The following is a 16034-nucleotide window of genomic DNA, read 5'->3' as shown; positions in this document are numbered from 1 at the left end:
ATCATGACAACAAAAATCTCTTAAATAAGAAAGCTTTCAGAATTTTCCAAAATTTAAGGTACAAGGAGGCGTATTTTCAAAGCACTTAGGGCCTGTTTACTAAGGTGCGCTAGCGTTTTTAGTGTGCACAAATGCTAGAGACACCCATAGGAATATACGGGTGTCTCTAACGTTAGCGCATCCTAAAAACGCTAGCATGTCTACAGTGTGGCTTAGTAATCTCAGGGCCCTTAGACTTACAAAGCTACTTAAAGGTGCTCATATTCAAAGTACATAGACTTACAAAGTTATGTAACTTTGTAAGTCTAAGTGCTTTGAAAATGAGCCCCGTTAAAGGCTCCTGTCTGATATCAGGTGGTAAAGAATTCTAAAGTTTTGCTGCCTGATTTGAGAAACAAGCAGTAAAAACTGTGGTGTATCTAATATTTTTAGTCTGTAAGCCTCTTTGTCCCCACTGAAAGGCAGTATATAAAGAGCCAATAAATATAAACAAATGTACTCTAGGACTGACCTTGAAAAGCAATGATCCACAGCAGTGACTGTTGAATGACTGTTTAATGTACATTTAGAAGATAGAAGTTTGATAAAAGATACTAGAAGACATTACTTATCAAAAGACACCCATTTGACTGCTCCCTTCTCAAACACCTTGGTTTGGAATCCTGCAGAGTCTGAATAGAAAAATGTGGATCGGATTAAAATTCTCAGTTCTTCTTTTTAAGTGCATATGCTTACTGTGCTCAGACCTCTGAGTAGGGCTTAGCAATTACTCTGAAAGCTCTTTAAAGAATTAGGCATAATAAAAAAAAAATCTATTGTACAGCTTTCAATTGATGTGGTTGCAGTTTGAGTGCCTTATAAGCATGTGTCACTAGTCTCATTTTACTATCGATGCCTGTGCAGGGGAAACAGTCTTTAGAGTTTGTGATAGAGCTGAGACTGGGAAAGAAGATAGCATAGGCTGTCATATCAGAGGGAGGGTAAAATATGTGCTACTATAATTTGTTTAGTAAATTCCATTTCAAGTGTTTGTAGGTATAGCAGAATATACTTTTGCTGTCTTTTTTTTTTTTTGGGGGGGGGGGGGGGGGGAATATATTTCTCATTCCTTCCACAACCTCAGTTTTGCTTGATAAGTTGCATGGAAGCAGTGGCGTACCTAGGTTGGCTGCCACCTGAGGTGGGTCGCTGCTACCCTCCCCCCAAGCATCACCCACCTACCTACCCCCCGAAGTGCATCATCCTCACCACCTGGGGTACATGGAGTAGTTGCGTGGCTGTCGGCTCTGCCAGTCCCATGCCCCGGAACAGGAAGTAACATTAGAGGGAGCAGGGAACCAGTGGAGCTGACAGCCGCAGAACTGCTCCTTGCATCCACTTGCTACCTGCAGCCAGGGCACAATGCCCCCACCACGCTGCTGTTGGTATACTAGAACATGGAAGAACCATTCAGTGCAACTTATTGTTACAAATTAATATGTGTGTAAACTCCATTTTATTCTGAAGTTCACTATTAGGAACTTGCTTAACCTTTTGTCTGTGGCTGTAGACCTGAGCTTTTGCAGGGCTCTGCAGAAAACATGACTCAGAACCTTAATGAAAGGCTGTATTAGGCCACTGTTTTTAAACCAGTCCTGGAGTGGAGAACCCCTATCCAGTCTATTTTTCAGGATAGTGGAAAACAAACCAGCAGATCAGTATAATATCCAAAAAGACTTTATTGAGGATACCGTGTATGAAACAAATGCCCGACACAGGCCGTGTTTCGCCCAACAATAGGGCTGCGTCAGGGGCTATAATAAATAACAAACATATAAAATTAGAAATATGTGAAATTATAAAACATAAAATATATACAAAATATAAAACATGAATTATACTGTACGTGTAAAACATAGACATGAATTATAAACACTAAAAATGCTTTTTTAATTCAAAATTTTTAATAAAATAATATTGGACATTAATATATCAGAGAAGATTATGATAATATAAAAATACATATACATATGCATACAATATATATAGTGAACATCTAAAATAACATTAGACATCAAATTAATATTTGAACATATAATATAAAAATATATAAGAAAATGCATAAAATATATAAATCTGTCAAAATCCAACAGGATAAGAACATATGTACTACATATATATTCCAAAATACCAGTAAAAGAAGGGCACGAACATAAAAATATTAAAAAACAACAAAACCATTAGGAAAAAACCAAAGAATTGAGGACACCTACCTAGTCTGTATCTTTCTTAAATAAGATCGGCTGAAAAAGGAACAAATAAATAGAGCACCCATAATTATCTCAAATATTTAGGAATAGTAAAACAACAGCTCAGAAAATCAGAATAATTAAAAAAAATAAAAATAATAATAAAAAAATGGCAAGCAAATAGATGTAAAATACTTACTATCAAATTATATGTCAAAACAAGAATATAAGGAATCTTCTTCATAAAATCCAGCATGAGTAGCAGAAAATAGAATATCTCTGGATGAGTAAAAAATACAAAATGCAAAATAAAAATAAATGAATGAATAGTAAATAAAAAAATAATGAAATTCTTTTTGAAAAATGATAAAATAGTAATAATAAAAAAGTAATAAAACAATAATGAAAAAATAATAATATAATAATGAAGTAAAAGCAAATGTATGAGAAAAACTAATATATTATGGACTAATGTGCAATATGATATATAAGTGATGTGAATGATGGTCTTTAAAAATGATTGAATCATCATTATAATACCAACAACAAATGTGTAAACTATATATAATATACAATGATGCTCTAACACGTTCTCAGAACTGTCAATTGTGAATCATCTTTGATAAATGCAAATCAAACGTCACGTTCAAAATAACTTAGCATGTGCTTGCTAAAGCATCTGTATATGAGTCTATATCCAGAGATTTAACCATAATGTGTCTAAAAAAATCATGTGCTGCAAAAAATATATAGAGGTGCTGATCTTAATCCTTGTAGTAGGAGCAAACAACATCAGATCAGCACCTCTATATATTTTTTGCAGCACATGAGGTCTGAGCACAGAAAGCATATGCATTTATCAAAGATGATTCACAATTGACAGTTCTGAGAACGTGTTAGAGCATCATCGTATTTGATGATTCAATCATTTTTAAAGACCATCATTCACATCACTTATATATCATATTGCACATTAGTGCACCTGATTGACTAATTTATGTATGTATAACAGTGGCGTAGCCACAGGTGGGCCTGGGTGGGCCAGGGCCCACCCACTTAGGGCTCAGGCCCACCCAACAGTAGCACATGTTTAGCGGTAGCTGGTAGGGATCCCAAGCTCTGCCAGCAGAAGACTCCCCCCTGATGGTAATGAAAACGCTACTGTCCACGATACCGGCACATGCTCAGTTTTCAGTGCATGCCTGCTGCAGACTGCCAAGGTGGAAGGAAGCGTTTTCCCGCCAGCTGAGATATTTTTCTGGTCGTAGTGGGGGAGGGGGGAGAACACTTGGTGCCCACCCACTTCTTGCTTAGGCCCACCCAAAATCTGTTGTCTGCCTACGCCCCTGATGTATAAGTGTAAGGATACTGCCAGTGCTACCTGTCCCTTATTCAGCATTGCATGAACTGTGCTGAGAATGGAGGTCAAAACAGTTTTAGTGCTGTGCCTTACTTGAGGATGAAGGACAGAAATGTTTTCTATATGATCAGCCAATTGCTGATAAACTAGTTTCTCTTCCAGCTTAGATAGAAAACCAAGATTCAAAACAGGTCTATAGTTGGCTGGGTCAGAGGAATCAGAGGTACCCTTCTTCAAAATCTGACATATAGAAGCTCTCTTCCAATTGTGAGGAACCTTGCCAAGACAAGCTTTGAGTAATAATCAAGAGTGCTAGAGGAGTTAAGCCATGCCTTGGCACCTTAATCCATTGGGATGAGATGGGATAGGATCAAGTATACAGGAAGTCAATTTCAAAGAAGCAATGTATTTTGTCAAGGAAGTCAGAGTTGGTAATTGCAAAGAGAACCAGAGAAAGCCGTACTAACTGAAGTAAAAGTGGAATCTACAGACATGGTAGAAGATAAAGAAAGAGGGATGAAAAAAAAAAGGAATCCTGTAAAATGTTTGTCCTAGAATCAAAATAATATGCTAACCCATCTGCTGCTGGAGCATTTGGCGGAAAAGTAGGGCAACCATCATGATGTAATCGAGACACCAGGGACTGCATTGTACTAGTGGGATTGGAGGAAGAGCTAATTAAGATGGCATGGTAGGATTGAAGAGTGGTCTTTAACTGAAAAACAAAGGATCTCTGATGAGGTTTATACAAAAGGAGGTAGTCAGGAGATTTGCATTTCCTCCATTGGCATTCTCTCCTCATCTGACATCTCAGTAATTGTAAACCATGATGAAGCCCGGGCTGCCTACGAGATACCCACTTAGGATAGTGGGTTAAAGGAGCCATATTGTCTAAAGTATTGCATACCAAGCTCTAGGAAGGAATCCAAACATTGACTAGGTTTATATAAGAGTCTAAACAGGAACAAGATGGCCTCTAGCAAAAAAACAGCTATGGAGTTAACAGATATGGCCAGCCTGGGTTATGGAAGGTCAGAAATGCACCCTAGCAATCCTCTCCCAAGAGCTGAGTCACCTGCAGGCTGGTTGTGGAACCTTTCAATTTTAGGGGCCCTTATACTAAAGCTTAGCACATGCTAAAGGACAGTAGTGAACGCTAAATGCTGCATGTCCTATTTTATACCTTTGAACGCTTGGCACTTAGCGCAAACTAATGTCCATTAACACGTGCTAATTATTTGTATAAGGGCCCTTTAGCCTGATAATTTGTCTGAAGATGGAAGAAAACCTGTTGTTTAAGGAGTTTATCATGTAGTCTTGTATACTGTGATTGTTCACATCAACTCAAGGGAAAAATATAGGGAAACAAAATGTAACTGTAATATATCCTACCTCTGACTTTTTAAAAATATTTATATTTATTTTCAAATAAACATTAACATAGAAAAAAACTGTTAAGACAAGAAGAAATATAGCATAAATTAACACTTCTCAAACAGTTCTCTCATCCCACCCCCCATTCACCCCCTCCTCAACCTCCCTATTTTCAAAGAGTAGCCATCTACAAAGCATGGCACATGAGGCACTGCACTTGGGTATAGTGTCCTCCATATTCATCCCAGGTCTCGTTTATCACCTGTCAATAGGCTCTCATCACAGTTACCTCTGACTTTTAGTAATTCTGTTAACATTGTGTTATGAGCATTAACTATCCAGCTCATTTTCGAAAGAGAAGGGCGCCCATCTTTCGACACAAATTGGGAGATGGGCATCCTTCTCTCAAGGTCGGCCAAATCGGCATAATCGAAAGCCGACTTGGCCGTTCCTCAACTGCTTTCCGTCACGGGGACGACCAAAGTTCAAGGGGGCGTGTCGGCAGTGTACCGAAGGTGGGACAGGGGACTGTAATGTCCTAAAATATAAATCAATTTACGCCTCAAACTTCACTTACATTGGCACTCAACTGTGGAACTCCTTACCCAAATCAACAAAATCTACCCAGAACTACCTAAATTTTAGGAAATCATTGAAATCAGTACTATTTAAGAAGGCTTATTCCTCAGGTTCAACATAATCAGAATTATCCCTTACTATTATACTTGTAAAAAAAAGCCTTTTCTGTTTTAAAGGAAACGGGCGCTAGCAAGGTTTTCCTCAGAGTGTGTATGTTTGAGAGAGAGTGTGTGTGAGAGTGACTGTGTGAGAGAGAGTGAATGTATGAGTGTGTGTGACACAAAGAGAGTGAGACTGCGTGCGAGTGTGTGTGTGAGAATGAGAGTATGTGCCAGGGTCCCCCCTCCCCCCCTAGTTGCAGGGTCCCCTCGCCCTCCCTTCCTCCCAGGTGCAGGATCCCCCCTCCTTCCTTCCTACCTCCCTCCCTCCGAGTTGCAGGGTATGTTTATCTCCCCCCTCCTTTTGTCCTCCAAGTTTTAAGGCACTGTGTATCCAGTTGAAAGAGCTTTAGACTTGTTTCAGATGGAACAACATTTTAAAAATGACAGTGTCAAGCAGCTGCAAGTTTTTGCTTGTTTTTCACTGTATAGCAATGACCACTGCGTAGGGGAGTGGAAGCAGAGATTAACCAATGGACTTCATTGCTTACCGTAGACTTGCTTTGCTGACTTCCACTCCTGTCTATTGAACTTCCTGCAGCATCTCATAGGTTTGCAACCTTTGTTTTGAGTGAATGGGGATGAAGGCTGCGCTGTAGTAGGAGCCGCTCCTCTTTGCCTCCTCCGTCTTGCGAGTCGCCAGTGGACCCTGACCCCCGTCCTGAGCCCTCACCCGCCTCCTGCAGATTCAACACTCGCCGCAGGCGCTCGCCGTGTCGCCGCCCTCCCTCTTCGTCCTCTCTGATTGAGGGCGGTTAGTGTGTGCAGGTGGTTCGGGAGGTTCGCAGGCAGTGTGCAGCGATTCCTAGGCAGGGAGAGGAGTAGGGCCTGGTCGCTGTTTGCAGCTGGCTGGGTCGCGGTTTCCCTGGGTCGCTGTTTTCTGCTGGCTGGGTGGTGGTTTGTTGCTGGGCGTCGGGCTGGACTCAGAGGCACAGCCAATCAGTGGCACTTCTTTCATGACGTCACTTTTATCTACTCCACTCCATTAAGTAGACCACCTCTGGCCGGAAGCCATGGTTCCAGGCAGCCTCAGAACGTTGGAGAATTATTATATAGGATGATCCAATGGACTCTAATTACACCTTATTATCCTCTCATTTACTACTGATTAATTGTTAATTTTATCTTACTTCAATACCTATTGCTGTTCAACTGTTATTCCTATCCTGCTCTCAATTTGCAAAAAAATTTGTACTTATTGCATTGCAATCAGTGGGAAAATGTGGGATACAAATGTGATAAATAAATAAAATAATGGAAAAAAGAAGGGCATCCTTGACGAGCATTTGGCCGACTTTACTTGGTCCCTTTTTGTTCACGACCAAGCTTCGAAAAGGTGCCCAAACTGACCAGATGACCACCGGAGGGAATCGGGGATCACCTCCCCTTACTCCCCCAGTGGTCACCAACCCCCTCCCACCCAAAAAAAACAAATTAAAAAACATTTTTTCCAGCCTCTATGCCAGCCTCAAATGTCATACCCAGCTCCATCACAGCAGTCTGCAGGTCCCTGGAGCAGTTTTTAGTGGGTACTGCAGTGCACTTCAGGCAGGCGGACCCAGGCCCATCCCCCCCTATCTGTTACACTTGTGGTGGTAAAAGGGAGCCCTCCAAAACACACCCGAAACCCACTGTACCCACATCTAAGTGCCCCCCATTACCCTTTAAGGGCTATGATAGCGAATGATACATACCTGTAGCAGGTGTTCTCCGAGGACAGCAGGCTGATTGTTCTCACGACTGGGTTGACGTCCACGGCAGCCCCTCAAACCGGAGTAAAAATCTCGCGGGAGGTCCCGCACGCAGGGCACGCCAACCGCGCATGCGCGTCCGTCTTCCCGCCCGTGCGCGACCGTTCCCGCTCAGTTGAATGGCAAGCAAAGGAATGAGGAAAACGCAACTCCAAAGGGGAGGAGGGAGGGTATGTGAGAACAATCAGCCTGCTGTCCTCAGAGAACACCTGCTACAGGTATGTATCATTTGCTTTCTCCGAGGACAAGCAGGCTGCTTGTTCTCACAATTGGGATATCCCTAGCTCTCAGGCTCACTCAAAACAAGAACCCAGGTCAATTGAACCTTGCAATGGCGAGGGCATAACAGAAATTGACCTACGAAGAACAACTAACAGAGTGCAGCCTGAACAGAATAAAATCGGGTCCTGGAGGGTGGAGTTGGATTCAAACCCCAAACAGATGCTGCAGCACCGACTGCCCGAGCCGACTGTCGCGTCGGGTATCCTGCTGGAGGCAGTAATGTGATGTGAATGTGTGGACCGATGACCACGTCGCAGCCTTGCAAATCTCTTCAATAGTGGCTGACTTCAAGTGGGCCACCGACGCTGCCATGGCTCTAACACTATGAGCCGTGACATGGCCCTCAAGTGCCAGCCCAGCCTGGGCATAAGTGAAGGAAATGCAATTTGCTAGCCAATTGGAGATGGTGCGTTTCCCGACAGCGACCCCCTTCCTGTTGGGATCAAAAGAAATAAACAATTGGGCGGACTGTCTGTGGGGCTGTGTCCGCTCCAGATAGAAGGCCAACGCTCACTTGCAGTCCAATGTTTGCAACTGACGTTCAGCAGGGCAGGTATGCGGTCTGGGAAAGAATGTTGGCAAGACGATTGACTGGTTAAGATGGAACTCTGACACCACCTTTGGCAGGAACTTAGGGTGAGTGCGGAGGACTACTCTGTTATGATGAAATTTAGTATAAGGAGCATAAGCTACCAGGGCTTGAAGCTCACTGACTCTATGAGCTGAAGTAACTGCCACCAAGAAAATGACCTTCCAGGTCAAGTACTTCAATGGCATGAATTCAGTGGCTCAAAAGGAGGTTTCATCAGCTGGGTGAGGATGACGTTGAGATCCCATGACACTGCAGGAGGCTTGACAGGGGGCTTTGACAAAAGCAAACCTCTCATGAATCGAACGACTAAAGCTCTCCAGAGATGGCTTTACCCTCTACACGATAATGGTAAGCACTAATTGCACTAAGGTGATTCCTTACTGAGTTGGTCTTGAGACCAGACTCTGATAAGTGCAGAAGGTATTCAAGCAGGTTCTGTGCAGGACAAGAACGAGGTTCTAGGGCCTTGCTCTCACACCAAACGACAAATCTCCTCCACTTGAAAAAGTAACTCTTTTTCGTGGAATCCTTTCTAGAGGCAAGCAAGACACGGGAGACTCCCTCAGACAGACCCAACGAAGCAAAATCTACGCCCTCAACGTCCAGGCTGTGAGAGCCAGAGACTGAAGGTTGGAGTGCAGAAGTGCTCCGTCGTTCTGCGAAATGAAAGTCGGAAAACACTCCAATCTCCACGGTTCTTCGGAGGACAACTCCAGAAGAAGAGGGAACCAGATCTGGCGAGGCCAAAAAGGCGCGATCAGAATCATGGTGCCGCGGTCTTGCTTGAGCTTCAGTAAGGTCTTCCCCACCAAAGGTATGGGAGGATATGCATATAGGAGGCCATCCCCCCAATGGAGGAAAAAGGCATCCGACGCCAATCTGCTGTGTACCTGTAGTCTGGAACAGAACTGAGGCAGCTTGTGATTGGTCTGGGAGGCGAAAAGGTCCACCGAGGGGGTGCCCCACTCTCGGAAGATTTTGCGTACCACTCTGGAATGGAGCGACCACTCGTGCGGTTGCATGAGTCTGCTCAGCCTGTCGGCTAGACTGTTGTTTACGCCTGCCAGGTATGTGGCTTGGAGAAGCATGCCAAACTGGCGTGCCCAACGCCACATCCTGACGGCTTCCTGACACAGAGGGCGAGATCCGGTGCCCCCCTGCTTGTTGATGTAATACATTGCAACCTGATTGTCTGTCCGAATTTGGATAATTTGGTAGGACAGCTGATCCCTGAAGGCCTTCAATGCGTTCCAGACCGCTCGGAGCTCCAGGAGGTTGATCTGAAGATCTTGTTCCTGGGGGGACCACACCCCCTGGGTATGGAACCCAGCGACATGAGCTCCCCACCCCAGGCGAGATGCATCCGTCGTCAGCACTTTTGTGGGCTGGGGAATTTGGAATGGGCGTCCCAGGGTCAAATTGGTCCGAATTGTCCACCAGCGCAGCGAATTGCGGCAACTGATGGACAGACGGATGACATCTTCTAGATTCCCGGTGGCTTGGCACCACTGGGAAGCTAGCGTCCATTGAGCTGATCTCATGTGACGACGAACCATGGGAGTCACATGGACTGTAGAGGCCATATGGCCCAGGAGTCTCAACATCTGCCGAGCTGTGATCTGCTGAGACGCTCTGGTCTGGGAAGCGAGGGACAGAAGATTCTGAGCTCTCGCCTCGGGAAGATAGGCCTGAGCTGTCTGTGAATTCAGCAGAGCTCCTATGAATTCCAGAGATTGGACTGGCTGGAGATGGGACTTTGGGTAATTTATCACAAACCCCAGCAGCTCCAGAAGTTGAATAGTGCACTGCAGGGACCGAAGAGCTCCTGCCTCTGAGGTGCTCTTCACCAGCCAATCGTCGAGATACGGGAACACGTGCACCCCCAGCTTGCGTAGGTACGCCGCAACCACCACGAGACACTTCGTGAACACCCGTGGTGCAGAGGCGAGCCCAAAGGGCAGCACACAATACTGAAAGTGACGTGTCCCCAGACGGAATCGGAGATACTGTCTGTGGGCTGGCAGTATCGGGATGTGAGTATAAGCATCCTTTAAATCCAGGGAACATAGCCAATCGTCTTTCTGAATCATGGGTAGAAGGGTGCCCAAGGATAGCATCCTGAACTTTTCCCGCACCAGATACTTGTTCAGGCCTCTCAGGTCTAGGATGGGGCGCATCCCCCCTGTTTTCCTCTCCACAAGGAAGTACTTGGAATAGAATTCCTGCCCGGGTGGCACGGGCTCGACCGCATTGGCGCTGAGAAGGGCGGAGAGTTCCTCTGCAAGTACCTGCTTGAGATGGGAGCTGAAGGATTGAGCTCCCGGTGGACAATTTGGTGGGGTGGAGACCAAATTCAGGGTGTATCCGCACCGCACTATTTGGAGAACCCACTGGTCGGAGGTTATGAGAGGCCACCTTTGGTGAAAAACTTTCAACCTCCCCCCAACCGGCAGGCCGTCCGGCACAGCTACTTTGATGGCGGCTATGTTCCCATGGATCCAGTCAAAAGCTCGTCCCCTGCATTTGCTGTGGAGGCGCAGAGGGCTGCTTAGGCGCACGCTGTTGACGAGAACGAGCGCGCTGGGACTGTCCCTGTGCCTGAGGAGGCCTTCGGGCCGGCTGGGTGTACCTACGCTTGCTGTAGGCGTAGGGTGCAGCCTGCCGGGCCTGGGAAAAACGTCCACCTGCGGAGGTGGATGCTGAAGGCGCCCGGTGGGAGAGCTTGTCGAAAGCAGTTTCCCGCTGGTGTAGTTGGTCCACCAACTGCTCGACCTTCTCGCCAAAAATGTTATCCCCCCCGGCAAGGGACATCCGCCAGCCGCTGCTGGGTGCGGTTGTCTAGGTCAGAGGCACGCAGCCAGGAGAGTCAACTACCCTAGCTAAGCCACTGTGGACGCCCATCTTGTTTCGTCCTTAGAGATGGGCTCCCTTAAAGATGGGCACCCAGTTCGATTATGCCCCTCCATGTGAACTTAAATACACAGTAAATGGGTCTGATTCACCAAGTGCAGGTCCTACAGACACAGAGTGAGAGAAGACTTTGATATATGAGGCATATTTCATTTTACAAACATCGAAAGATTTCAACAGATTTTTAATTTGTCACATGTCTGTGTTTTCTTCCAACTTAAGCATGTTGTGAAAATAAGACATTCTAAAAACCTTTAAAAAAACCAAAGGAAAAAAAAAAACCTGAAACAGGACTAATAGTCACATTTTCCATTCTGAGAAACTCGGTATTGTTATGTAACTGTAAAAGTAGGACCTTCATAATGCAGAACTATCCATGTTTTACAAAATAGCACACAGAGAGTGTTTTTTCCATTAATGAGAGTAACTATTATTATTTGTTGAAGGGAGAGCGTGGCAATCCTGGCCCTGAGGGTCCCGCTGGAGAAAAAGGCATTATGGTAAGTGCTATTAATGTATTAGTGCAAAAGGCATGGATTGGACTGGGTAAAAAAAATAAGATATTTGCTTTAATGGCTGAAGACAGTCTTTGCAGGGTGGTAATGTGATGTATAGAGATGCAGGCTGAAGTAAATGGAAGTGCATCAGCATGGGTTAATCACTGCTGCATTACTGTATGGAAGTTTCAGTTCAGAGTTAAGTAGGCATGTTGGTCTAGCTCTGAAATGTACACATCACATTCACATCTGATCACTGCCCAGTAAAGGCTTTCTGGTGACTGCCTTTGAAGTTCCCTGCTAACCACATTCTTTGCAGCTGACTTAATAAACAAATGTGTACTGGATGCAATTATAATATCCCCAGACTACCTAAAGGGTTTCATATTGTTGCAGTGCCTATAGCTAAAGCACAGAAAATGTAGAGATGTCATTTATAAAAAGGCAGTCAACCACAAACAATATGGCTGCCATACATTTGTGGTTGACTGGTCTTTTTGTTATCCACATCTGTTTCCGGATTCACCTTTGTGATGGTGATGCCTCTCTCTTTTATCTAAGATGTTATTTATTGCATCTTTTTATGGAATATATTATTTTTGCTTGCTATGCTAAACTGTTTTTGCGCAGATACTTGGTGGGGTTGGATACATCCTACAGGTTTAAGGTATTTATATTGAGAGCAGGGCTTTTCTTGTGCCGGTACACATCAGTACAGCGTACCAGCACTTTTTTTTCCCGGTGAGTCCTGCTCGCTCCCCTCTTCCCCGCGACCCTCTTCTTTACCGACTAGGCAGTGATTAAGAGAGACTGCCGGCCAGCGTTGGAGCCTTCCCCGTGTGAGTCCCGCCTTTTGGAAACAGGAAGTTGATACAAAGTAGGCAGGACTTGCAGAGGGAAGGCCCCAATGCCGGCCGGCAGCCTCTCTTAATCGCTGTACTGGCTGATGCTGGCTGGGGTCCGGACTTTCAAGCAGGCAGGCAAGCAGGGGAGAAGGAGGATGGGCAGGGGGAGGAAGAATCACTGGATATGGATATTTTCAATGATGTCTGTTTATATGCACCATGGTTGGTATAAGGGGTGTGACTAGTGGGTGTGGTTATCAGGGGCGGAGCCATAGGTGATAACACTGCCCATAATAAGTACCGGTACCTTTTTTCCTACAAAAAAAAAGCACTGATTGAGAGTAACTTAGAATTTAAGCTTCCTGAAAGTGAAAATGGAAGATTTATGGCAGTTTTAGCATATGGCAGTAATATAAGTATTTTGGAGTCAATTCACCCAACAATGATTTTGACTTCCAGAAGTAAATTAACAACCAAATATTGGGTTTTCCTGAATATCTACTGTCATGAAAAACATAGAAGCCAACTTTTAAAAATGATTGGGGGTGCTAAACCCAACAGAGATCTCTCCCTGAACACAGAGTTTGCTCAATATTGGAGATGCTCAAGCACCCACAGAACTGTCTGCTATGATGAAAGAGGATATTTAGCTGCTACATGTTCAAATGTTAACAGTTATTTGTAAAGACCCAAAGAAAGATATTTGGATTAAACAGGAGGTGCAGGCAGAGTTCACCTATACTTTTCGAGATCAAGTTCCTCTCCAACTCTGCTCCCACTCACAAATATGGATGCATTCCTTTTATTTAACTTCCTAGATATTCTACTCCAAATGGATTTGCTGTAGTTCAGAGTAAAAGTCTGGCCACCATCCTTTCCTCTTCACCAGCAGTATATGAATCAGGAACTGATTGGCTATATCTAGGGTTACCATATGTCCAGTTTTACCCGGACATGTCCTCTTTTTGAAGACATGGCCGGGCAACCGGGCAGGTTTTGCCAGCGGGCAGGCCTAGTGGTGTCCTATCCTCCACTCCCCTTACCTTACTATACTTTCCTGGTGGTCTAGTGACCTCTTTGGGGCAGGAAAGAGCCCCCTCTTTCCTGCCCCCAGTGCCTGCATACTGTTCCTCGCTGACTCCAGTCCCGGCGCCGATTCAAAATGGGCGCCGAGAATTGAAGTCTCGCCCATTTTGAATCGGTGCCGGGACCGGAGTCAGCAAAGAACAGTATGCAGGCGCTCCAGGCAAGAAAGAGGGGGCTCTTTCCTGCCTCGGTCACTATACCACTATACCACTAGGGCAGTATAGTAAGGGGAGAGGAGGATAGGACACCCTTAGGGGTGTGTGATGGGGGGGGCGGGGGGGTATGTGACACGGGGTGAGGTGGGTGTGATAGGGAGCAGGATGGGGTCAGAGCGGGGGGGTGTCACGGTTGGAGTATGCATCCTCTTTTTGGGGGGAGCAAATTTGGTAACCCTAGTTATGTCTATCTACCAGCACTACTGAACTCTTTCTTACAGGATGGTAAGGTTCCTGGTCAACTAGTATATCTCTATCTCCAGCAGGTGGTAGACAGATTTTCCTTCGGTTCCTGGTTACTTCAGGGTTGTTGGTTCCTGTTCTGAATTAAGTTCAGTGGATTCTGGGAGGTTGCTAAGCTACTCTTGCTGGGGTACATCTTGGTGGTTTCAGGTCCCCCACTCCCACCTCTACCTCCTCTCATTGTGCTGCGGCCTCTAAGAAAGCAAGTAGGTATTATTAGGAAAGGAATGGAAAACAAAAATGACCGCATCTCGAATATTGTGCTCAATTCTGATCACCGCAGAGAATGTGGTAAAGTTGGTTAGCGTAGCTGGGTTTATAAAGGTTTGGACGGCTTCCTAAAGTAAAAGTCCATAGACCATTATTAAAATGACTTGGGGAAAATCCACTGCTTATTTCTGGGATAAGCAGCATAAAATGTATTGAACTTTTTTGGGATGTTGCCAGGTATTTGTGACCTGGATTGGCCACTGTGGGAAACAGGATGCTGGTCTTGATGGACCTTTGGTCTGTCCCAGTGTGGCAATACTTATGTACTTTGTGTCGTTTTGAAAATTTGTCAGTAACTGTACAGGGCAAATTATGCACATACTACTTATGCATCTGAACAGTTGTAAAATTACTGTGCATGTGTGAACAGGAGCATTGTTTTATTGTGTCTGACTGTCAAGAAGTGCAGTGCCTTCAGAATAAGTGTGCATCCCATGTAGGTACTCTCTAGCAGAAACACATTCCCCAAAACTCCTTCCTGATATTGTTCTCCCATTCAGATTTGATCTTGATTCTGTTACTACTCCACCAAGATCTACATTCAAAGGGAGAATATCCCTAAAGCAGATCATTTTAGCTCAAAACATGATCATGTCAGAAAATTTCAAGGAGAATTTCAGTTGGTTGATTTAGACTAGGGGCTCTCAACCTAGTCCTCAGGACACACCATGACAGTCAGGTTTTCTGGATATCCACAATGAATATTCATGAGATAAATTTGCATGCACTTTCTCCACTGTATGCAGATTTTCTGATGCATATTCACTGTGGATATCAAGAAAACCTGACTGGCTGGGTATGTCCTGAGAATTGGGTTGAGAACCCCTGATTTAGATTGATTAATTAAGATTTTGTTGATATCTACTTGTACATGTGTATTTGGCTGCACAATTTTGTAAGAGCCATTTTCTGTATGTAAAACATGCTTCACATGTAGAAAATGCTTTAAAAAATTGCCATCAGTATTTGTAAGGGAAAGGTGTATCGTCCTGTGAATGAAGTCATTTCATGGACAGGGCAACTGAGTGAAGGATGCAGAACAGATTGTATATTTGGATATATGCTTACCTTGTTAGCCTGCTATTTCTCATGCTCTGCACCCTAGTAAAGCATTGGCAGTTTTGACTGTAATACATTGGTCTTTTTGCATGTGTGTGAGTGTTTTTCTTCATTGATTCCAATGGCACCAGGACCAATTGGGTATCACAGGCATTATGCCAATGGATCGCTGAGGAGATAGAAATGTTAGTATGTGAAATTTCACATGAGGAGCCTTGGAGTTATCTTGGGCTCCTGTTTGTCTTTCCAGGATTGGATTGAAATTTTATGTATATTTTTATTGTAGGCCACTTCGTGTTAAGTGGGTTATAAGTTTTAAAAATAAATAGTCATTGTGGACACTTTCCCCTTAAATCATATTGACATCAGCACTCGAGCATACTCTGAGGCCCTTTTACTAAGCCATGGTAGGCACTAGCGTGTGCCTACCATGCATCAAAACACACTGCCGCGAGATGTGCTGAGGTGTCCCATGGTATTGTGCTGATCAGCAAGCGCTAATCCCGTGCTAAAAAATAGTTTCTATCTTTTAGTGTGGAAGGCATATATATGGATGGAGAGTAGGTGTACCCTGCACTAATCGGG

The 16034-nt window shown here is 44.5% G+C and overlaps 1 protein-coding gene across 2 annotated transcripts in view; it reads left to right on the top strand.

Annotated features, from left to right (window-relative positions):
* Window positions 1–16034, top strand: part of COL24A1 (collagen type XXIV alpha 1 chain) — an 804368-nt gene that overhangs the window by 479010 nt on the left and 309324 nt on the right. For both annotated transcript variants that reach the window (XM_030205800.1, XM_030205801.1), the window contains one exon: window positions 11681–11734. In XM_030205800.1, coding sequence (XP_030061660.1) covers window positions 11681–11734 — 54 coding nt within the window. The remainder of the gene's footprint in view (window positions 1–11680; window positions 11735–16034) is intronic.

Source organism: Microcaecilia unicolor, chromosome 6 (genome assembly GCF_901765095.1).
Source record: "Microcaecilia unicolor chromosome 6, aMicUni1.1, whole genome shotgun sequence".
Taxonomy (NCBI): Eukaryota; Metazoa; Chordata; class Amphibia; order Gymnophiona; family Siphonopidae; genus Microcaecilia; species Microcaecilia unicolor.
The sequence above is the reverse complement of the archived record's forward strand: the minus strand, read 5'-3'. Positions and strand labels throughout refer to the sequence as shown.